We start from the raw sequence: 26,007 nt of genomic DNA on the forward strand, positions 1-26,007 counted from the left end.
AAGGAGAAGAGTGATATCCAGTTTTTGTAAACAAGATGCATATGAGAGTTTTTTTCCCCTGTCCAATAGTCTGTAACTGTTCAGTTGGTGTTTCTTTAATAAACAACTCCGCAGCGAAGGCCTTCTTCTTTTCACTGATATGTATTTTCAAACCTTATACAGCTCCTGTGATTTGTCGTCACGCCACTGTTTCGTAATTTCAACAAGTGTATTCTATGTTGCTTTGTTGCCTTGACTCACAGGTACGTCACTGAACATCTAATCACACCGGCTGTTATAGAGTTTTTGGGAGCTACCAAGCAAATGGGCCAGTATCTAACAAGCAAGACAATTCTTCACCCAGCGTTATCTTTTGTAATCAGGTAACAATTTTTCTGCCCTAGAAAAGGCATACTTTCCTAGCGAGCTACTTGCGTTTCCAGAGGCATGGCAGACAAAAAACATGCTCTTAATGTGTGCACGGCGCACCTTCAGAGACGCACTCAGGGTATGACAGGAAATGAGGAGATTAAAGTCCGAATTCGTGATCAAACTGACAAGCATGACTTCACCAACTAATGAATGGAGAAGTTTTGACTTTGCAGGAGGCAACCCATCATGAACGCTCACTGTCTGCATTTGAGTGAAGCGACCCCAGAGTTCTTACCAGTTTCTACATTATCATCCTCATTCCTTCCCCGACTGACAAAGTTCTCTTCATTGGTTAAAAGTTTTTCCAGGCCGTAACAACATCCATCCTTCTCTTTCAAAGTATATTGTGCTTAAAAACTTGGTGCGATTACAGAATCAATCAATAATGCGTTCCCTACTACTCGTTCGTCCCTTTCCCGAGTATGAAAACTTGGTTGTAATAAACGTATTCCCGAGAAACAGAAAACGAATTGTTCTACTGCATACGTTCTAACTATACCGTATTTAATAATGATACTTCCTTTCACGTCACGATCCATATTTGTTGATAAGGCAAACCGCAGTCTGTCAAATCAGGTATTTTTGCCGTTTACTGTTTCGTCTCTGAACCTAATGAATTCTGTTGTCGGCACTTGGAAGTTATTTCATCTGGCTCCACAGATAAGATCAAGCCTAGTTTGAGGAACAGACACGCGAGTTTCCGTTTCCGTGGGACAGGAGTAGAGAAGTAGGTAACCTTGGGAATCTTGACAGACGTTGCACGCAACAACTCCCAATTAGCCCGGAATAGATCGAAAACGCCTTTGGTTCGGATGGTAAAGATAACTTCCTAGGCCTGCTATTAAGCGATGAGTAATGTGTATAATGCTAGCTATATATATATATATATATATATATTCCAAATGCCTTCGAGAGTTGTCCGAATGGTACTCAACGCTGAAGTGAAACAAAGACGACGAAACAAAATAATCATGACTCACTCAAGCAGGTAGTCCTCATCTTCATTGAATCCAACATTTCTGGCCTGTGTAGTCGACAGACAAATTATAAGAGCTGAAATGAGTTTGCAAATGGAATTCTGTTATCTGAACATATAAAAGTCCGCTGTGCCAAAGACCATTTTACCACAGTGAGTTTTCTGGTCTACCCGGGAAGATCACTGCTATACCACACGAATATTTTTTAGGTACCACATTTAGGACAGGTGCTTCCATAGGTAACCATTCGCCTTTCTATTTGCGTATAACTGAAAAAGAACCTAGATTTGTACTTATGTTATACTGCTGTCTGTCATGAATGGTTGTGGGGATTTTCTGTCGTCCATGTGCTCTGAGGAATAGAAATTTTGTAGACACCTTTCGAATTCAAAGGGGACAACTTTGAAAAAAGGGGAAAAAATCAGTAAAGATCCGATTTTCAGTTTCAAGAGATTCTTGTGATTTTAAACGTTGCCTGATGTCGGACTTGTTTTGAGGGAATTCAGTACCATTTATCTTAGTTGGAAAGTTACCTTGTATTTTGGAAGGTTCACTGGAGGGTGCCTAAGATGGGAATTTGGTGTAGTGTCCATCCGTATGCCGTAAAGGACTTCACTACGGAAAACAAAATTTGTACGCCTCACTACAGAGGAAAAGGATGTCAGTGGCTAGAAGTGTTTCATACGTTGATTCACTTTACGTAAGTGTTCGCTTCTGCGTTTTTTGAATAAATATTGTGTGGGCTTCAATCGACCTAGCATGAAACTCAGTCCAGTTCTCACGGAATCTGCCATCTGTTCAGTTGGTAATTCGCTGTGGTTAGATCTTCACAGTACCGTTGCTGAACGTCTCGAAAAACGTCTCTTTTGTTTATGCTCACAAGATGCTCGGATGCATTTTGGCATCGTTCGAAGTAATCAAAGCAAGGATGGTTTACCGTAGCCCTAGACTATAGTAAGGGAAATTGTTCAGCTGTGACTCTTTCAGTGCCTGACCGCTTTGCCACCCGAATGGAGTACGTAGGTTGAGGTACTGCCAGGTTGCCAAAGCAAAGATAGGATCATTCGAGATGCTGATGTCGGGTTCAAACCACTGACCTTCTGACCAGTAGGTACCCTCCCTAACCACTGAGTTAACATGAGCTCTACAACCCCACACAAACTAATGGGATTCTATAGTCCTTACAAGGCTTATTCTTGTGGGCTGGTCCCAGTGTATCAACTCGTGTGACTTTGCAAAGAATACATTTATCTGTTAGCATGTGAATGAGTCGAATTTGGGAGCTCATAGCGAGTAAAAATGATCTTCCAATTATGTTAGACAATGGACAGTTTGGTATGTCTCCTTGTCCTGGTCACATCTGATTTCACTGCGGTAATTGCCAACCAAGAGGCTCTACACAGTGCTGCGGTGTCCTCGCACTCATGCATTTTGTCAGCTCGCTGGATCACATGTCACACGAACAAAATTATACCGTACTCCTTTTTAAGCCTCCTCTTGCCCACAAACGGTTGTTCGGTTATCGGAAATCGGTTAAAATAGGGAAGGTCACGGAAATGCAACCTGTAGTGGCAAATGTTTGTTGCGGAAGCCTACAAATCCTGGTAGGCAAGGAGACGATTACAAAAAATGTGTTTTGTTTAAAAGTAATCATTTCTTTCGTATAATCTGGCCAATTGAACACAAAGCAAAGACACGCGATTTTCTCTTTGTGTGTACGGCATTTTTGAAATATCCACCTTTCTATGTAAGTCGGGGTTATGCGCCGGCTCTAGAGATGCGAAGAGGGTAGTATTTGTCTTGTACGATCATTAGCCTACTTCACTTTCCCGGGTTAAACAATGTATGCAAGGTTTGTGTAAAGTTCAGTCTTGAACGTATTAGACTGAGTTGTATATATCGCGGGTTCGCGATGTCCTCTTTCACAATCTGCTTTATTATATTACTATTGTGTTCCGATAGCCCCAGATAGGCATGACTCAACTCAAAACAATCAAGATGTGCAACTTACCTTGTCTAAGCCTTTTGTAGCACAGACATGAGTGTTGATACGTGTATACCTGGCTGTGGCAATAAAGTAAGCTTTTTCATGCACTGCGGGCGTTGCAGCTACTTCGTAAGAACAAAGATGATGCTCGTAATATACTACTCATAAGGTTACTGAAAACTGCTCGACAGCCCTTCACTCTTCTCGGGGTTCATCAAGTAGGAGGAGTGGTTAGACGTAGCATTTGGTGAAGCGATGAAGCGTCTACAGCAACCTTATGGGTGGTGAGTCACAGTATACGATGTACTGGAATAGCTTGCCGAGCGAAACATGAGGTGGCCTGGTGCAGCACTTTCAGTTCAGTGGGAACATTAAAAGCAAGAGTTTCGGCTGAGTTTCCGGGGAGTGTTCCGTCAGAATCGAATTGGTATGCAATCGTGTGTATTTCGCTAAAGATACTTCTTTCTGATCGGGCCGGTATCAACCGTAGGGTATTAATAAATAGAAATCCTCAGTGATTAAAAAAACCAGCCTACTGAGACACAGTGTGGCGAATCTTGCGTCATGAATTGTCCGGCACAAACAACTGAAATACAAGTGTGATTTTTGTTAACTATGTTGCCGATGTTCACCTTATGATCCCAATATTAGCAGTCTTCCACTGTTTATAGCGTGTGTGTGTGTGTGTGTGTGTGTGTGTGTGTGTGTGTGTGAAGAAACAGTCGATTTACCTTGAGACTTTTTCTGACTTCTTCCGAGCATTAGCCGCTTACCGGTCTCAATTAACTAAGACCGGGAGAAACTCATGCGGATTTTCCTATCAAGCTGTAGAATAACAAGAGAGTTGGTTGTTGATCAGGTGGCTGTTGATCTGTTCGCCGAGCTTGGCAATTGGTTTGCATACGTTTCGTCATCATACGAGGAGACATCATCAGTGCGCAGTTGGGTGCGAACAGATCAACAGCCGCCTGATAAACAACCAATAAACTCACCCGAGCTACCAATATCTCAACACATTACCATAACAAGACAGTGCATTGCGTGACAAGGATTAACCGGTAGATGCTGAGTGAAATCAAATAGCGGTAGTTCGATCGAAAATATAGGCATTACTGTACTGATCCCGTGATTGCCTAGTAAGCAAAGCTTTCTGTCAGAATCCTAAGTACGGTGTGACCGAACTTTATTTTTGCACAAGAGTTCAAGCAGTACCACTGTCCCGAGGTTTTAGATACTCGAGCAATATGGCGCAGCGAGAGCACGTCCGAAGTTGAATTAGATAATAAGGCAAGGAAAGTCTGTCTTTCCTTTGTGTACTTACCCTGATTTGTTTCTGCGTAGATGAATGCCTATTCTGGTCGCACTGAGTAATCGGTTAGCCGTGGAATGTAGCACATTCCCCAACCCCCTGAATATGTAGTGTCCCAGCGTGCGTGCCCAACTGAAAATTATGTATTTTTTCGCACTACTGATTTGTCTTCGGTAGACTACTGTTTAATCTGGGTAGACGAATACTTCGACCAAATGAGCTTACTACACATGGGACATTCCGAGTTGCTGGGTTATGTGAACTTAAAAACCACCCAACTTTCAAACAGCATCAGTGTTTCTAAGACACAGCATTTCACTGAAAATGTCCCCAAGGAGTCAAGAGAATCTCCCCATCAACGGATGGCGAACGTGCTGTCCTGTAGCAAACCAATGCCCGATAACTAAACCTTTTAGGATGATGAAATCGTACGTTTTAACTAGCCTAAGAACCCTATGAACTAAAAGAAACCAACACTTTAGAAAACCGAGCTTTTTCCTGGGGATTTTGAAAGAGGATTTGGGTTTCACTTGTTTCCTTTCAGATACTCGCATTCTACCTATTTAGAAGACCACAACACAATAGTTCAGTTGCTGCGAAGCTGTGAGTTTATGTCAGTATCATGGTAATGTTTATGCTTACAGCTAGATGTGTGTCACGCATGCTCGGGATTCAAAACTCTGGGAATAGTACTGACAGATCCAAGTGTAAAATTGGACTGATCTCCAAACTATGCCGCATCACTGCAGTTTTCTTCAACCTTCCGACGAATATCAATGGCTTTATATCTGGTATATTCGGCGTCCTAACTTGTCTGGTGGAATCTCAGACTGACGACACGATAAAGCTGTGAGAGTAAACTATGTGGCGGACAAATGCTAATGGCGAGATTAACTGATTGTTAGTAACTGTCAGATCGTACTCATTAATGGTTGAAGAATATCGGTTACAACATTTTAACAAAATTTGGGAGTGCTATAATCAGGGAAGTAGTATGAACAGATCAGCAGATGAAAGAGGAATGTTAGCAACAGAAACAACCGAGGCGCAGTTCGCACATTAGAGAGCACACCCAGGTTGGGATTTCCCCGAATCATTTGACCCCCTATCACCAGTCTTCCTAGAACAAACGCAATATTCTATCCGCCTGTTGGAACTGCTTCTCCCGAAGTGACTTAACTCAGCTGCCATCTTCATTGCTTGCGATGTTCTCATTGCGACTGATAGCTTTGGACGTTTCTAGCAGATTTTCGAAGTGTCTGGGTAATTCGAAAACAAGGTGGTCTTTTATTGGAGGATGGGTTCTAGCTGCCCCACTTTGTTGGGTAAAAAAGACCAAATCATGTCAAACAGTGAAGTTTTCGTTTCATCATGGACTTCAAGTAAGCACAGTAAACCGAACTGAGCCGTCCCCAGTGAAGCCACCCAGAGGAAGGATCGGTTAATTATTTTCGTCCACCACTGGTGACTGTACCTTCGGTCCTTCGTTTATGTGCCCTTCGGTTTCGAAGCGCTCGTCAGTGCATTGTTTGCTTGCTGGAGCGATCAATTATTTTTGTCCACCACTGGTGACTGTACCTTCGGTCGCTCGTTTATGTGCCCTTCGGTTTCGAAGCGTTCGTCAGTGCATTGTTTGCTTGCTGGAGCGTCACTCACAACCCAAACACGATTAACCTAAAATGTTTGATTCCGCAATCCGTAGCGATCAGCTTGCAGGCATTATATATGTCCTTATTGAAAAGTGTACATAACTGCCTTCTGAGAGCGACATTATTTGAGTCAGCCGGTACCATGAACAGTAGGTGGATGAATACTTCAGCTCGTACTTCTTGTAAAAATGGAATTACACATTGCGTTCTTTGATAGGTTGAATTAAATTTTAGCGCCAAACTACTCATTTGTTTTTTCAGCTGTACTGGTACACTGACAAACAAGTTAAGACCTAGATAATTCTCGGTTCCCACCCAGAGGCATATTACCACAAATCCAAAAAAAAACCCAGCTAACTTGAATCCGTGCTAACACATTTAGTCCTTGCTTCAATCATAACGATCTAAAAGTAAACGCTGGTTCAAGTTTGTTGTCCACCCAATCTCCCGGAGAAATTCACTCTTCTGCAATGGCATTTGTTATTAGTGTGTCATTATGCGGTTTGTATCCATGCCACTTTCACAAACACCGCGTCCTTATATGACTGTAATTCATTCGGCTTTTCGTAAAGTTTGTCACACATAATCACCAGTTGAACTTATCCCTCACTTTTGCAACACACCGTCCGTCAATGAAAGAGGCTCTCGTTTTGTGGACAGGAGTCACCGTACAACACGAAATATTGTTTTTATGGGGTGGAAGTTTTCGAAACGTTTGCAGAAATTTTTACACGGTCACAGCCCATCGCGAGAAACAACCTCTTGTTGATTGCCTCGAATACCTGTTCACTCTGTTACAGAGTCATTTTGCGCATTTTCTATCGAAACGGTCAATTCCTTATCGTCAGATGCATAGATCTTCTGTTGAGAGTGGGTACCGTGTTAGGGCATGTTGTATTCATGAACAGGCTCCAGGTTACTGCCCGCTACTCCATTTCGTCTTGGAGCACTCAGCCCCGACTAGTCTTGTTAAAGGATTGTCCGTCGGGGTCCTCGACCCCCCTACCAGATAGTAGGTTTCTTGCTTGAACTATAGTTGTACTGACGAGAGAAGTTTCAAAAATCTTCACAGACTTTTGTGAGCGCATCCGGTGTTTTTACGCACCATGAAGCAAGTCCTTAGAGTAATAAGTCGGCAAAAATTAATGCCTAATGAGTTATTCAGGTTTCACAATGATCAAACTATGCAGTTGGATATACATCTCATTTTGATTTTTAGCAAGGTCCGCACATCGATAATCAACTTGAGATTTATTGTTCCGCATTGAGCACCAGTCAAAATATGTAAGCTGTCAGTCACGCCTGTCTAGTAATCGCAACACATCAGTTGCTTCAGCTATGATTATGAAATGCGAGTCCTCTTGTGATAGATTTTTCCGCTCAACTCACTTGTGATTGTGTCACTCATGCCTTTTGATCCGTTCCGGACACGGTCTGTTTAACCGGTTGGACCAGTGTCCAACGGTCGATCGCACGGTCATTGGTCAGACTGATAGGGGTAAATGACCTCGCCTGCCCTCCCCCTCAAAAGTGTGCGCTTTTATGTACCTGCTGGCTTTCACTCTTCCTGACATCAGTGATGTCCATTTGCGTAAGCTGAAAGGATAACAGGGTGGAAAACTGCAAACACCTGAGAGTCATGACCGTCTGTTTCTGACGTTTGTGTGAAATCAAGTCCACTACAGGGTTGCGAACCAAGCCCATGGGAAGCCAGCGGTTCATGTCTGATTTGATTCTCACATCAGCACCGAATAGGTTAGTCATACCTCCCCGACGTTTGCTGTGCGCTACAGATCCTAGTTTTCAGGATTTAGTTCTGTTAAGCGGATGCGTTTCCAAACGATATACAGTGTTCATATGCACAGCTTTCGGGGTCACGTATCTGAGTTAAGTCGAACCCATCCATCTTGACCACATTCATTCTAAGAGATCACAAAAGCGAAAATTAGTTTTCTATTCGTCCTGGTCAAAATATGTAAAAAAATAGCTTGTTCTAAGGAATATCTGTCAGAATCTACTTTTAAATGATAAGATTACACTGCCATTAGCTATCCGTCTACTAGTTCGTCTCTTAACTGTCCATTACTACGTCAATTGAGTGAAGTCAAACTTTGCTAGAGGGAAGCCCCGTGGTAATTCATCTGGAGAATTTCGATATCCCACTAAAATTTGCAGGAAGTGGAGGTGTGAAACAATAATCACTGGTAGCCATGGTTACTACCATCAAGATTGAACCTGCTTATGGCTATCAACAGGTCCTTTCCACTCTGCCCCTTGGATTTACATCGGCATCAGTGACTTGCGAGCAGCACCACACTCCTGAAGTTTGCTGACTATGTGAAGGAATTTCGTGGCTCAGTCAACGTTCACCAGCAATCCATTTCGGGCACCAGCCAGTCTGTCTTTGTCATCAGATTTGGTTTGTCCCACGTAGACCCCAGTACAGGCTTCTGCTGAGTCCACAAAGAGTCCTTAGAGCGTTTCTTCCCGTTCACGGCACTTTTTCTTCTATATGCCATGCAATGCTTCATGTGCACTGCTTGCTCAAAAAACTTTATTCCGTCAACCGAGTAAATAAACAGTTGATAGAGACACAAGTCGAAATCTCGTTCGTTGTACCCAAAAGATTAGTTCTGCTGTATTTAGCTGCCTCATGACATTCAATTCCCTTAGACAGACGAGTTAATGCTGTAACTCCGGAAACTTGTAGAATACACGCTTTCGAAGATGTGCATGATAGGTTAAGTGGGCATTTCCGCATTTTCAGTCCGTACAGCGCGAACAGCTTTGGGGGTAGGCAACTCTCTGTTCCACTGTCCAGCCGTTGTGCAACGGGGATTATCCAGCCTGGTCACCATAGGTAGGCCAGCCGGTTGTTTCACTACTCTGGATTAGGGTCGGCTAGCTTAAGTCACTCTAAAGGCCGCCTAAGTGGTGCTAAAAGGCTCTTCTCCAACGGCATAAACGTTCACTTGTGTTCGTTACGATTTACACGTCTTTTTATAATCTGTCAGCCGGAATCAGGTGTCTTCAAATCCGACAAAGACTTCATTGTGTCAGTGGCGATAAGCGTTTATAACACTGATTCCTCACCTTCCACAGGTGCTTCAGAAAGTTAAAACTGAAACTTCTGAGGTGGTTTTGATCCGTTTCACCTATCACGTCCTTGATTGTTTGACAAACATCGAATTTATCTCTGGGATGAAGGCAGATGAAGAGTTTCTACCGGACTAATCTCTCCAGCGTTCTTGCTTTAGTTTGATTGCATCCAGAGCATTTACATCCGTATGCGTCCATATATAGTTCTCCAGGCTTAAGAGTTGATTATCCAACAACCTTCGCGATGATGCTTCAAAAAAGTTCGACGAAGTCCTCTGACTACTCAATTTTCTTGCACTCAGCTTGCCTGGACTTTTTCGTAGTCCAAAACATGGTAGCAAGATGCGACCTTTGTCGGGTTCAAACTCATGATCCGCATTGGAATCAGGTCCAATAGCCACTTTTTGATAAGTAAATCACTGTGTTTTTTGTCGGACATAATCTCATGTGTGTGTTTTTGCTTAATTTTCGGATGATCTCAAGTATTAAGAATACCCGTCCCACAGTGAGCCACGTGTTTAATAGTATGAGTTCTAGTATTGCACACATCGTCACTAACTGGCTATAGCACCGTCTGCTTAACTGATTGCAAAGGGTCTTACTATCTTCTTTTAGGTTTCCGCGTTCTTGCCAACGCGAGTATCCAGGACACACAACAGGGGAGGTTGGTTAGTTAAAGATGCCTGATCAGGTTAGACTGTTAATCTGCTCATACCTACGGAGCACTTACGAGCTGATAATGAGGAGGACTTTATCTTGAACAGCCGTAACCACATGGTCATCATTGTTGAGTTGATGCAGTTTGATTCACCCATTATTTGTGTGATTTTAAGCTGCAAGTCCAAAGTTTTGTTAATACCGACTTGCGTTGTTCTATCCTCATTGCTTTCCTCGATGGACTGACTAGGTCTCCACGACTGAAGCTGAATTTGTCCCACAGTGTGTGAGTCCTCTTCGCAACAACGGCAATTCACTTTCCAGGACCACTCAATGCAATTCTGTCCTAGATAATTATCGTGTTCCAGTTTCTAAGTCACATGAGACACTTCTCTATTGGACGTCCACGTCACCTGTGGAGAAGTAAGACCCTGGATTGAGGTTTTGTCTCATAAGTGAATCCAGTGCATATCGAAACACCGGGAAGCATTGTACGGCTATTTGTCCTTACTTAAGATTGTCAGCAGTGCACCTCTCAGGGAAATTAAAATCTGCGACCTCCCGGCTGTGAGTGATTAATTAGCGGTGTTCTTTTCAAGTGCATGTTACTCACATTACTGATCAGAAACTCGGCCGAAAGATAAAGTTGTCAGCTACTAGATAGGGCGTCGCGAATGTGAATTTTTCCGGTGATTGGCAGGTCACATGCTGCTGCTGCTGACTGTTAGTAAGAATGTAACAGTTCTCGGCATTTCAGCGCAGATTGGCTTCACTTCAGTGACGAAATCCCGATTCCAGTTCACTTGATGCTTTCAACAAAGAAAGGGTTTTTGCACTTGTTAAAACCTAAAGCAAATGCTCATTCTTGTCAGCCTGGTATCTCCAGACCTTATTTACAAGGCAGTGAAAGACTGACCGGAGTCAAGGACATGGTGAGGCTGAAAGGCATGAGGGTGTGGCACATGATGCTGCTGCGTGAGGTATTTGCATTTGAAGCACCATTACACCACCTTTCTTCTACGTTCCGTCTATGTTGGAAGAATTTCGGAAACCGGTATGACCGGCCTTTCTTGACAGTCCTTCGCTGCTTCCCACCCAGTCACCTAGTGAGGGCATTTCCACCCACGAAGATGAAATGTTTGCAAGGCAATCACTAAGCTCGGGAGCGGAGTAAACCTAGAAAGCTAGTTAAGGCATCGGAGCTAACAGTAGTTTGGTGCATTACTACTACCACTTTTGTTTCTGGTGAGGGGTTGCTTCATTTATCACCTTTCATGCCATGGTCAAACTTGAAGAACTTGGGTTTCATCTGACAGGACCATTGCTGCACTGAAGCTCGGCCACTAAGAGTGATATCTTACGAATTGTTTGAGCCTTTGTGAAGTGATCGTTTGTGGGCTTGTCGGCTACGCAAACCACACAGTTGTAAGTGCTGTACAAACTAATACACTCAAGATTTTCTGCGAGAATAAAGATGCTTTTTATTAGAACATTCTTGTTCATTCCGTAGTTTCGGACGAGAACTAAAGAACTGGTGACGTCGTGGAAAATACAACTTCATTATCCTTTGCATAATGCCTAGAGTTTATTCTCAGAGAGAAATAGCAAGAATCTGAAGAACGTGACCCAACGTAACTCCTAAAGTTGGACGACCGTTTTCGAGAGGGAGGATAGGTTAACTGTGTGCAAACCAGGTTGATGACCGTTTTCAACTCTTGCATCCAAGCAACTGCGGCATCTTGTTCGACTGGTTGATTGAAATTGTTTCCACCATTCAGCTTTCCACTGATTCCTTTCTATCCTCCTAGAAATATACTTTTCAGAACCGTGGTTAATGTTTTGTCATTTGCCTTCTGTTCAGGTGGATTTATGTGCGTGAATCAATTCAGTGGAATAAACGCTTGGGGTGCAACACTTAGTGGAGCTTTGATGCCTCCATCAATTACGTACTCTGTTCCGACTAAAATGCTCTTCAGATTGGTGAGTTCACTGCCCTTCTCTCTTGTTAACTTGTTCGTTGTGTCCAAAGTTTTTCCTATTTTTTTTACAGGCATTATATTGCTCAGTTCCGTTCCACTCCACCACAAATCATTTCACGCGCGTTTCAAGAAGCTCACACTTCTCGTGATTTTATGGTGGATTGAACACATTCTAAGCGTATCCTTTCAATGTGACGGTCCATTAAGCTGAGCTGAATGAAAACGGTGGGTTAGAAACTATCACCTAATCCACGTGAGTGATGATTTGCGGGCCTGTGGATAAACAGTTATTAACTGGTATTTTATGGGTTGTAATAAAACAAATTCGATGGAGCAAGGGCATCATTTTGCCCAAGTCATAAATCCAAGTTGTTGTTGAAGAGGCTGACTTCTCATTTCTCTTTGACCGCCAGCTGAATGCTACATCCAATGTAGCCGGGATTTTTAAATAAAGACTGATGACGAAACAGACAGGGTAATAACCAAGTGTAGCGGGTCACAACGCCAAGCACCAACGTGTTGGTTCCTACATGACAGAACGTAGCTCTGGTGGGTTTATGTGGTGCAGACAATATTATTTTGTTAGTTGAAGAGCAACGGAATATGCCAACAGTTTTGTGAAAGATTGGAGCTTTCAGAATGTGCATTTCTAGTCTGCGATTTCTAATCTGTTAACACACCTATGAAACTCGAGATTAGGGAGCATTCCTTTTGGTTGACCTAACCATCTGGACAGCGGCGCCACAAGGATACGGGCTATTTGGTTCTCCGGATTTCCTCTGTGATGCTAGTGCCCCTTCCAGCTGAGTCCTAAGCACGAGGTGTGCGAAAAAATTGGAAAAGTAGTTCCAATTTGCGGCTGAGGACAAGACATCCGATCCGGAGACATTATAATTTTTGGAGCATTTACTCGAGGATATCATCGTCGCAGTAATGGAGACCATTGAGAAGCGTATAAAGATTGCCAGATACGAGGGTAGCTGGGATATGTGCAACCCGCTTCCACTTTCATGATTTGAAGGTCATATTGATCACTCGGAAACCTTGTTGATGAAGGGTTTATGGATAAGTCCATGACACATGAAAGTGGCTGCACTGTCGACCTGAGAGTGCCTTCCCACCTGGGTTCCACACGTGATTCCCTTGTACCTGGGTGAAACAACACGTCACCAAGCATATTACAATCTTACTGGCCAGATTGGTTCTGTGTCTTTGAAAGGTGAGCTTGTTCTAGATAGACACCGTTAAGCGTATGAGGAAGGTGTTCCCGACCAGCTCGTACTCCAACTTGTTTCCCGGCTGTGTTTATTCCAAAGGCGTTTAAAAAGTCTTATGTTGCTGGCTTAAAACGGACAGTTCATTTGCTCTGGCGATATTTTATTTCCCAAATGTTACTCCTTAATCAAACTACCGTCCTAAACCCACTTGCATTCAGTGGATGCTATATTCAAAGTACTGTGTAGTTTTAGTGGCTCCCATCCCGCAAAAATCAGTTTTCCTAGGGTTCACAACTTCCCACCTTCAGTGGCTGAAATCCCTGGAAGTTGGACGATACCAACTCAGTGCGAATTGATGAGAAATAATCTTTTCGACAGTGATTTGTTGTTTTTCAAGCTTCGTTAGCTTATCGGATTGTGGTCTTGATTGTTTCCCTTTTTTATACCACACAGCAGTTCTGCTGAATACAAAGGGAAGAATCGGAGGGGTGAATTCCTTTTGCCAAAAGCAAGCCCCCGAAATGATTTCTTGGAGAGTATCCTATGATGCAGCAAGCTTTTCGAACCGAACACTGCTCCACTAAGTGTATATACAGCTTCAAATTACTTCGATGCTCCAAAGGTGCCTGTGACGGTACACAACGGCCAAGTTTGTTATTCCGGCGTCATTTACCAGGATCACATCCAGCTACCGAAAAAGACACATTATTGTACTAGATTAAATACCGGATTTTGTGAATCCTGAGGGGGAATTATCTCCTTTGATAGTATTTGTTCAAGAAAAGGCGGTGTCTACAGAACTTAAAAAAATTCCCCAACTTTGTCCCGAAAAAAACCAGTCATTGAATCGTCTGGTGTTGTTTGATGGAACCGACATTCATTTTTATATTTAACAATGTAACTGTACTCTTTTGGATAAGAAGGGCTTTCGTTTTCCCATTTCAAAGCATTCTTCTTCACCACGACCATACGTGTGAGGCAAATAAGATGCATTCCACGGCTCGCCGACCAAAATTACTCCCATCCTGTAAAAATGAAATTCTACTTTGTTCTATTCTATTCTATTTTGTTCACGCGAAGCGAGAGTATGGTTTAGCAAGCCAAAGAATTTCTCTCTTTGAAGTTATTCAGTATATGACAACTAGTCAAACACTTGCTATGGTAAAAAAAGCTCCCGTTCTACTGTGCTACACGTGTGGGGTGTTGTCAGCGTCCAAATTTGTTTAAATTATGGGAACAGTTTTGGCGGTCACATGATTTTTTCGTAGTTCGAATGAACAAGATGGATAAAACATCCATCTGAGAAGTTATCACTCGAAGGCTCAGCCAACACGTGATTACGTGACGTGGTCTCCGTGATTGCAGGATATGAGCCAATCACATTGCTGATAAGCCGCTCATCGCCGAGGGGTTACGTGTTCAACTGCTGACCGGAAGGGCAAGAGCTTGAAGATCAATGAGTTATGTGAAATGTGCACTTCTGATGATTCCAAAAGGAAGATGAAACTGTTTTACCGAGCTCCGCGACTTTTTAGCGCAGACTAACTTCACTTACATGATAAAACTCCCATTAGAACTTGATTTTCAGCCCATGTATGATATCACAGGGGCAAGCTAATGAGGGGGCATTTTTAAATATCTCAGTTGCCACTCAGTCCACATATAAAGGGACTGGCTAGCTGTACTCCAGCAAAGGATGTATAATTCATCAAAACCTCAGAAGATACAAACCGCAAGCATCTGGTTCCTCACTTTCAGGATCGCTCGAGTGTTTAGTTCAACCGAATTTGGTCTGTTTTTTTCTATTTACGCAGACACTCTCTAGCTGTTTTAGTTTTTGGGTACATTCTGTACTTGTCGACAATTTTTTTAGCAATCAGGGCATGTTTACCCAGCGTTTAGCTTTGAGGAAAACAATCAACAAAAAGTCAAACAACATTTTGTCCTTGGCTTTCCGCTGTTATTTTTTCATTCCTTCACGGAGAGGGAATCAACTGCTGCAAGGCGGCTAAACACCGGAAGGGCGCTACAGCTGAACAATTTTAATTTTTAAAAAATAAAAACATCTCTCATTGCGAAAGCAACAGCGCTTGTCACACGCTTGGGAGTATGATCAAACAATTTCCACTGTCTTATTCATCCCAAGCTGACTGAGTAAAGTGTCACTGATTTAAATTTATCACCTTAAAGTATTATTGATATAGTTGGAAATGAACCGTAAGACCCTTATTAGAAACACTGTTATCCACTTAGTAGTGAATGTGATACCAGATCGAAGGTGGGTTTTGCTAAGAGCTAACTGTAATCAAGAAGCGTCCGTGCTTTTGAGGTGATATTCATTCCACGTCTTTTGGATGCCGTTACAAAGTACAAAATACACAATAAACCTTGTTCAGCTATTCACATAAGCAGCATTAGCCGGGTGATCCTGAGTAGTGATCAACAGCCTGGATATGGTAATACCAGCGGTGTAATCTAGTGAAAGTTGATAAATTTGGCCCACTTATGACGTCTTCCGGTTTGAAAATTTGTCACCGGGGGTAGACCGGAACCAATCGAACTAGATCTAACTACTGCAGTAACAATATCATTGAATTCTCGTAAATTCTCGGACTCAGTTTACTTCTGACAATGATTCCTATAGAAAACCATTTAGAAACCCGACTTCAGAACCGCTGGAATACGTGAGCAAAAAACCGAGGATGTATGGATGAGTTTCTGGCTTATCCATGGTTAGGTTGAATCGCAGCCAAAGCTGACGCAATACACTACTTATAAGGTTTGCCCTTCTTTCGGCTCATCAGGTGGGAGCAGCCCCCGTGTTTTTGTTCTACGTGACACAAAATTCCGCGAAATTAGCGCAATACACTCATTTACAATGCCGTTTGTGACGTCTTGCGCGTGTGGTATAATGATACATACTNCTAGATCTAACTACTGCAGTAACAATATCATTGAATTCTCGTAAATTCTCGGATTCAGTTTACTCTGACAATGCATTCCTATAGAAAACCATTTAGAAACCCGACTTCAGAACCGCTGGAATACGTGAGCAAAAAACCGAGGATGTATGGATGAGTTTCGGGCTTATCCATGATTAGGTTGAATCGCAGCCAAAGCTGACGCAATACACTACTTATAAGGTTTGCCCTTCTTTCGGCTCATCAGGTGGGAGCAGCCCCCGTGTTTTTGTTCTACGTGACACAAAATTCCGCGAAATGAGCGCAATACACTCATTTACAATGCCGTTTGTGACGTCTTGCGCGTGTGGAATAATGATACTATGATATTATTATTACTATTATTATATATATTATATATATTATATATATTATTATTACTATGATACTATTCGACTAAACGTGCTGCATACAGACCATCCCACGGTACGATATTCTGGGTATCGCAGTACCATTTCTCGAATGAGAATACTCACAAGGTTTGTGAACATCCTTTGAAAGCCCGCGACAGACCTCGCCTTCTTGAGGCTCATCAAGTAAGCGTAGCCTCCGGTGTTCCGTCCTACTGGAACCAAACTCGAAGAATGATAAAACTAAGAAATCCGCCTGGGATTTAGTCGGGTCTCACGGTAAAACCAAACTGCCGCGCAAATGGGTTCACTCATTGAATTTCTTGCAATTTGACGGAACCCAGGGTACTGGGCCTATCTACTCAGCCCTGAAAATGCACAAACTGGTCGGAGTCTGTCGAAGAGTCTTCAGCAATATTGTGTTTAGTTTCATTCAAAACTAAGTCCCATTCAGGAACAAGCACCCACGCGACAAAATGATTTCAACAGTTACGGGTCTTCCATGATCAAATTTTCTAGCCATTAACAATAATAAACCCTACAAGAGTGATTTCAAAAGGAAATGAAACTACGAAGAGTTCACGGCAGTGCAATTCATTACCAAAAGCAACTAGCAGACAGGAAGAAGTCGAGTACTCAAAGGCCTCCTTTTCGGGATTACTTGAGTTTCTTCTGTATATAACGAGCAAAAACATACTCAGTTCGTTTTTAACCCAAAATCTGGTTGTCAGCCAAACTCATTGGGGGACGGCATTCAAAGGGAAACGTAACTGAAGAATGTATGGAGGGTACTAAACAGAAAGGCAGGTGCCTGAATTAAAATCATAAAGAATCGCCCCTTCCTTCTCAAAGTTTTACCACTGGTGCAGATGGTTGAGTAGAAGTAAACTAAGTCATCCTGCCAAATTGGTCACGGTGTGCTTTTTCGCAATGAAATTTTCGCCAGAACTACTCGTTCTGGTATGACGGCAAAAATGTTTTTCAGCCGTCATCAGACAAACGTTGTGAATTTTGTTCAGCCATCTCCGGATACCAGACTGACCAATACACAGGGTAGTTGTTGACTTTGAATTTCGACGTTTTTTTTAATTGAGGCAGCAGTGACCAAGTCAAGTGGTAAGGTTCGGTTTAAGAACCACGAACCGCTCAATGTTGGAATTTTAATTTGTTTTGGCAGATCTAATCAACAGTTCCTAGTCAGACATAGCGGGATTTTACATAAGTCACTATTCATTCGTTGTGTATTGATTGTCGGTGTTACCAGTCTGAATTAGCACTGGTGTCTACATGTTTGAAACTTTCTTCCCATGTTTTTCCTGTTTAGTCTTCACTAAATAAGGAAGCTTTAACCTATAGTTTTTGTCAGTTTCTCTACTTTATAGGAGCTCAAAATCCAAATAAGTGACATACCGGGGACTTATGTACAGTCCCTCGGGCTGTATATGTGCGTGAGTCTGTAGATCAGTAGCACTCATCTGCGCTCTGACCGGACATAGTGTGCAAATTCCATAACTCTTGGACGTGCTTCACTTTTCCGGATAATATTCTTTCACTTATCATATGAAATCCATTTCCTACGCACTTAAAATTCCCTTTTTTTTGCCAAACCCCCTGAATTATGCGACGCTGTGATGGAGATTTTTGTTCAGAACGCCTGAGTTTACTGACTCTCCCGGTGTTATTACCCATTCTTAGACCAAGGTGTGATATTTTTCGCGTATTAAGCAATTATTATTTTGTCTAGGGAAATATTCGTATTTGGTTGTACTACTCTAAAAGGAGAACTATATATATAACATTAACATATGCTGTCCTGAGTTCTTGTTGGAAAATTGGTTGTTGCTGACGGGGTACTTGTATTTGAAACCTTCCGCACAAAACGTAGCTTTCGTTTAGCAGAAGATGTGAAAATCAGAAAGTTTGTCAGTGCCTTCTGGTTTGGAAGAACGCTCACAGAACTGACCAGAATCGCTACCTAGTGTAGCATTTCATCCAGTTCTTCAATACTGTTTGACATGGACATACTGGGAGCATTTATTTATTGACGGTTTCACTTGGGGATTGGATAGAAATGACGCAGTACCTGAATTCGAAATGCTGAAGCACGTGTAACATGGACACAGAAACAACGTTGTGAACGGACTCGAACTGTTCATCTCCTGCTTATTGGGTCATTACGCTGCCGACCGACCTATTGAGGATGCTCGCTGTTCGTGCACCTTAACTGCTTAGCCGACCCGTGTGTAATAAACTGGCAGTTGATATGCGTCACTTGAAATTGTCTCAGATCTCCTTCTACTTTCCTACATCGACGCTCCCTGAATATTTGGGGGTTAGCGATCTCTGGTTCAAGGTGAAAGCCGCACAAGGCGATTACTGAAGGTATTGATTACAGTGCGGTGAATCAGCTGTAATGTGTAGGCGCATCAAAATGACAGACATGCTCAGTAGGTCACACTGGAGAGCGCGTGTCCTGTAAGCGGGAGATTGGCTTCCACAGGTCTGAACTTGAACCTTGAACTCCAATGTTTCGATCACTTTACAATTTTGCTATCCTCGCCAACATTCTTCACAAATTTACCCATTCTTTATTCTGCCCAGTAAAGCAAAAACATTCAAATTTATTGAACCACATTGATAGTCTACGCAGCGCTACAATCCGGTCACAAAAGTTCATGTACCGTGGCAATATCTCATTTTCATGGTACACATTTTGGATCTTTCTAATTTTAGAGTTTCCTGGCATGGTCGAACGTGAGAGCAATGTTATCTGGTCTGTCATGCACCTATTGGCTTGGCTGTATATTCGGTGTGAGCCGGTCATTTTGGTCATGTTTGGACGAAATAACCTGGTTGCGTATCATTATCGTAGGATGATTTTCGGTCAAGCGTTCTTCTGATCAAGGTTTTCCTTCCAGAAAGAACTGGATATGCTTGTTTGGGGAATCTAATATTTATTGAAGACTAAGTTTTTCGCGCCGTATAACTTGCGTTTTTCATCCTTCTTTATCATTCGGCTTCTAAATGAATTTGAGACGGAGAGCTGAATCAAGCTAGTGCAAAAAATGTCACCAAGCAGAATGGCTACTTCGTTTAGATGTGAAGCTAGATAGCACCAAATATAATCATCTGGTATTCTTGAGTGGCGAACAGCAATTATCACCAAAGATGGTATGCTATGTTCGCCTGAGGCAAACTGAAAATTCGGTTTACTTTGCTTTCATGACTGACCAAAGTTAGAGCAGCCAGAAATTCCTTGTAAACTTTCAAAAATTTCCGCGATTCTACTCAGAAGTTTAATTTTCCGATTCTTTCCCACGAAACCTTATTTTCAAAGATCAATCTGTTTGTCTTTTTTGTCGGCTAAATTCCGTGAAATTCCTTGCTGAGTGGTTTTATCACACCACTTGCGTTGTAACATTCTGCACACAAATGTGAACATGTTTAGTTGTTAGGCCCAGTGAAGTGTGTATTAGCTTACTGATGGTGAATATACTGGCCCCCTATGTTACCCAATCGGTGTTCAAACAGAGTCACAGGTAGAGTAATAAGGTCGAGCTCCGAGTCCAATAATTCTGACAAGAATGCCTGGGACTAAAATCAACAGGTTGTGCACACCGGAGAGGCAAGACCTAGGACGGCTGCTGTTTGGTGTGAATGGATGGACATTTTCAAACCATTCCAAGATAACTATCTGAATAGAACGGCTTGCTGTTTTCAGGAGTGATAGCAGATCAGGTTATGACGATGGGTGTTTGCTGAGCAGGGTAATTTGGCTGTAGTCATCTCCTCACCAGCTGAGTTAACATCAGCAGCTTGTGGTCGTCTGTTCAGCTATAGTTCAGCTATAGCACCCTTTCGGTGCCCAGCTGCCATGCCACACGAATGAGGCACGGGGGCTGGGATACTGTCACGTTGCCCAAGTCTAGACAGGGGAAGTCGAGAGGCAGAGGTCGGGTTCGAACCACGAACCTTCCGGTCAGTAAATTCGCTCTCTAACCACTTGGTCCATCTCGTCTGGTCGCCTGGTTTTGTATCGTTCTTGGGCGGTACACTGGTGTTTATGCTTTGACACGGGCATGCCGCTAAAACGCAGGACAAAGATAATCTCTCACATACGGTGATGTTGCTTGCAATCAAAATACCCAGCTCAGAGGACAGAACAGGGGCCGCAAAACAGGAACTCATCAGGTGTCAGCTGTTTTAATCACAAATAGGCAAGGGACAGAATCTGAAGTCTGACAAATGCATTTTCATGTGTCAAACACTATATATGACGATAGATGAACTTGTGCCACACCCTTAAATCATTTCCTGGATCCAAATTGAAAAAGAGCTTAATGTTGAAGCAGCCTACCCTTTGTATAAACCGTGACCTGACTTCGTGGTGTGTCATGTGGTTTTATCAGAAACTACTCGAGAACAAGAACAAATGGCCACGTGAATGAAAAAACAAATTTAGCTACATTTCCCTATAGGGCTTAGGGAAACCAGTTAGTTTCGTTTGAGAAAAGTGTTCAACTTCATAGAAGCACAGGTGTGCCTTCACTTTCACAAACTACTCGCCAGTTCCTTGGCCACAAACAGGGAATTACTGAATTTCTGGCACCTACTGATTAAAGAACATTTTTTTGCATTATCCTACTGATAGAAAATAGAGATTAATTTGGGGAGTCGCTTCTCTCCAAAAGGATAATCACCATCAAAGGCTAAGTTCATTTTTTTCCGTGAAACCTTTACTGGATCATTGGATTTATTGTCAGGCGGAAACACGGACCATTTATGGATCCTAGGCTTGCCAGTTTCACCTCAGAATTGGTCAGAAAGGCAGTCCACAAAGCTCAGCCAAATCGCAAAGAAACGTCCATGTTTCACAGAAACAATACTGGCTGAAAATTCAGTAGACGTATCAGAATGCACCAAACGCATTTTTTAAATGATTTTGCCTATTGTTTTCTCAGTATTTACTGGCCTTATCACTACTTATTGCACTCAGATCACCATTTTTCTATCCCATTCTATTCTATTCTATCTAAAGTCATTCGATATTCTGCGATTCTCGAGATTCCGTTGATGGGAGTCTTCTCATAAGTGTGTTTGCTAGGATGTGCCGATCTATTTCGTGGAACGACTACACCCAATTTCAAACTAAATTCAACATAGAAACTACGGTCTTTTGGTCTCAAGTTGTCTGCTGCAAAATATCTCATGAAACAAGTGTACTACTGAGAGTGCTATGTACTTTTCTGTAAAACAACCTACACAGGGCTCATGTATTAGGCACGATTGATCTTCTTCAAAAAGGGACATTTACCACCTTGGAATTATGGTATGGCTTTCGATGCTGGTAAAGTCAAATAGACCGAGACAATTGGAAGGGTTGCCAGAACTCCGCAAACCTACGGTCTCGGTGGTCTCGCAAATCATGTAAAACAGAAGCCCTCGAAGTACCCGAAATTCTTCTTGGAACCACTGGAAGAACTTGTAACAGGCTATATTGAGAGTGCTTTTAATGCAAGAACTTCTAGCTGCCCAGAATGATGTAGCTTTTGCAAGCAATGCTGTCGTCTAATCCATACCGACACTCTAATCTATCGCTGCATTTGTGAGGCAAATGGGATCTTTTTAAGAACCATATACCACATTAATAGGGAGAAATTAGACGGCAAGGACATCAAAGCTGTAAACATAAGCCGTATTTTCCAGTAAATGGGGTTGTAGCAGGTTTGAAAGACATTTCGGAAAGTGCTTTGGACCCGCCTTGCACAGAGTGATGAGACATGGATGATAAATAGGTGCAATAGATCAAAGAATGTCTAGTTTATGAAGGAAACTACTCACAAAGTTGCTGAAAACTCTTCGACGGCCCACGACCGGTTTCGCCCTTCCAATTGGGGCTCATCAGGTAGGCGCAGTCCCCGAGTTTCCGTCAACCTTATGTTCTACTTGAACCTATATCTAGTTGACTTAGGTAAAAGTGCGATAACATTTGTTCTGCAGCTAGAAAAAAGAACGACAACAGACCCGAATGTTTCTGACTGTCCCACCCAGCCAAAGACCGTATAAAATATTCAACCGACTTTCTTCGGCGCGGTCTAATCATTTCGATCATTACTCGCTTTTTAGGTCACCTTACCTCCTGAGCACCAAGACGGCCAACTATTCCTGTTACCCAGCTGCTTTTAATCCTAGTCCTGTGAGAGGAGAGATGTAGCAATTTAACGTCACATCACAGGATGATAGGCATCCAAAATGGATTTTGGGTAGTATTTTAGAAAAGAAAGTGTAAGCCAACGCACGAAAGATACTGTCATACCCTTTTCAGTGTTGCCGATTTCGGCTTATTTTCGGCCGTGGAAGAGAGGAGAAACACTGTGACAACTTAGCTATTCACCCAAGTGATTCGGAGAAACTGAGTGAGAGGAGTGAGAAACTCACTTTCCTTGGTAGTGGTCGGTTCCGTAGGGAATAATATTATTCGGAGACAAATAGGGATGACGCAAAGCAATTAGGTAAAAAAAAGTGGGGCCGTTAGGTTTTAAGGTCACGCTGCAAAAGACGCAGGGTATCCGATGTGGATTAACGAAGAAATTTGACAACTAATGATCTTTGTCCAAAAATGACATCAGAATATCCTAAAATGGCTAACCCTTTTGATTCAACTTTTCAAAAAATAAGATGTGGATTGTTTTAATAAAGTAATTCAATTCCGAATTCATCGATACCGGGTTTACTTCTCCCAGTACAGATGGAGTAGTCGCAGATACAAACTTCGTTTGGTGTCTGACGGTGAGTGGAACTCATCACATACACCTGGTGATGTTACACTAAACACCTTAGATCCTGTCGCAAACTATTTCTGGTACTGTGTTGGTCATCTAGACTGGAACGTTACCCACCTTCAAAATGAGACCACTTGGAGATATACTTGTTGGAAATGATCGACTAGACCTCTCGACAAAATCTTATCAGTCGCGAACACTTGCTTCCGTAAAGCTTTATTTACTTGTCACCTGATGGATGGTTTGCTTCATATAACCATGTGTTTTGATAGTTCAAATCGTCTGGTCAGAAAAGCAGACAAACAGCCAGTTAGACCTGAAAAAGTAACTGAAAAACACGTTGGTCCGATATACGTTGCACAAGTTATATCTCTTAGTTGACTAATTAGTGGTAAGGAGATGCACACGCAGGAGGCTTGAATCTTTCTATTTTTAGAAGACTTCTGTTTTATGCATCCCAAACAATTAGTCCGAGGGTAGTTCAGATACAAATCTAGGGTTCGTTGCGTCAACCAATTTTTTTTTACAAACAATCCCCCTGAGTATTTTCGTCCAGGATGCTGCAAGATTAAACAACAAATTTCGCCTAAATTTCTGTAGTTACGTGATTGGTCCATTTCTGACACCAAACTATTTAGGAAATTATGCCACTCATCATACACGATACGCAAACTTCCACGTGAGTAGTACGTGTTAATTAAAGAATTTTAACAGGCTATTTGTTGTGGGTGTGATATAGGCATCTCAAATAAACAGCGATACTCTATAATATTTATGAAAGATTAGGATATGCACTGAAAAGCAAGTTCCTCCTCGAACGGACCAATCTTTTTTGAAAAAAAAACACCTAGTTAGAGGCTGAGTGCTCTTTTTATTTTCTTGTAGGCGTCTCTCTGGGGCACAGAGTGTTTTACGAGTCAGAACTTGGCGAGGAAAAACGCGCTCCCGTGTGAAATCGGATATCTGATAATGGTAGATAAACCATCAAAGCATCAGCAGCTATTGAATGCCAGACGAAGACTTGCATCTTTTATTCGGATAAACGTCTGTGTATGGGTGAGATTCTTATCAATCTACACACCATCAATATCAAAGTAACACGTCAGATCAAGGGTCCAAGTGGCCGTTAAAAGTTATTAGCTGGTTATAGCGCGGAACACAAGCCAAACTATGGGCGTAAATACCTACGATTTAAAAAGGTAGGTCTATACACACAAATTTTTCTGATTACAGCATGTTGTACACCATAGTGATCTGCCATCCGAAGGGGGACCGACTTGAGAAAACCCGCTCAAACTGATAGAGTGATCGAATGCGTACCGCAGTATGTCAGTTTGACATTCATTCACAAAATAATAGCTATCCCATATGCCAGGTCTGAACCAGAGGATCTTGCTCGCACAAGGCCACACGCAAATCACTTTACTGGGCGTTAGTAATGAAATTTACGCTTGACTAATAATCAAATGAAAACGACAATCAATGCTGCTCAGCATTTGTGGTCCAAATTCTTTCCCATTTAATTTCGACATGTCTTCTTGAAACAAATCAACGTTCTAATTACCTATCTTAGTTGAGCGTTAGAGAATTTCCAACTGAGCAGACTGTGTCATTCAGTTTTAATTTTGAGGTGTGTGTTTATCCTGAATGAGATCAGGCGTTTGATGGGTATGTTTTTACAGCCCACAAAAATGTATTTCAAGTTCATTGTGAACGCAAAAGTGAATAACTCGGGTCAATGAAACACTTTCTCTGTTTGCATGGACTTCACTTAGAGGTAGCAAATCTGGATTGGTTTGTATAAGCTCTGAGGTTAAATAAATATAAAATTCTTATATGGATGTCGATCCGCCCCCTTGATGGGTTGACCAAAAGTGTTCCCTCATCGGAAAATACCTTCAGAGAGTAAAGGAACCTGATACAAAAGAGCAACAACCACACTGGAATAGGTTCTACCACCGTGCTTTAAATCAGTGAAATAGTCTTGAGCTTTACACCCCTCCTCCCACCAAAATCACGGTGCATACATTTTTTTGCTTGAGTGGAAGGCGACTAAACATAATTCTAAGACAACAGTATAGAACATGAGACTAGGTTCAGAGATGCATGCATCTGCAAGTGTTTTGTTGAATGAAAACACACTCGAACTGTTCAAACCCAGTCACACTGGAACACTGGCCAGTCGTCTTGACAAGCAGTGGGTGCAATGACAAGCAGTGACAAGCAGCTTAGTAATGAAAGTTCAGCAACAGTTCTCAAGAAGGACAATGAGCTGAAATCTTCAGAAATGCAGTGACTGGCCTGAATTTAAGTGCTTTTAACTGCCAAGCAAAGTGCTATTATGTGCAATGTCTGCCTTACTCAGCCAAAGTTAGCGTCGTTAGAGTCGGGGTCCATACTGGCCGGCAATCGCAGCAAAACCGGTGACTTTATCCAAAAGATTTGAATCCCAAAATGATCAGTGATTTAGACTTCAAAGAAAGTGCAGTCAAAAACAGCTCTACGACATCTTGATATAACCGATTAAACAGCATTTGTTAAGCCACTAGATTCACTGTTTTTGGCAGCTTAGTTACAGAAGTTCGTGCAGGTGAATCTGACTAACGACATGGCGGAGTCTTTTGAATGGT

General features: G+C 42.3%; 1 protein-coding gene across 1 annotated transcript in view; it reads right to left on the bottom strand.

Moving 5' to 3' along the window:
• Positions 1 to 26,007, bottom strand: part of T265_03753 (hypothetical protein) — a gene marked incomplete at both ends in the record, with an annotated part of 40,120 nt that overhangs the window by 11,429 nt on the left and 2,684 nt on the right. The window contains one exon of the mRNA XM_009168306.1: positions 1,392 to 1,464. Coding sequence (XP_009166570.1) covers positions 1,392 to 1,464 — 73 coding nt within the window. The remainder of the gene's footprint in view (positions 1 to 1,391; positions 1,465 to 26,007) is intronic.

This window comes from Opisthorchis viverrini (genome assembly GCF_000715545.1).
Source record: "Opisthorchis viverrini unplaced genomic scaffold opera_v5_60, whole genome shotgun sequence".
Taxonomy (NCBI): Eukaryota; Metazoa; Platyhelminthes; class Trematoda; order Opisthorchiida; family Opisthorchiidae; genus Opisthorchis; species Opisthorchis viverrini.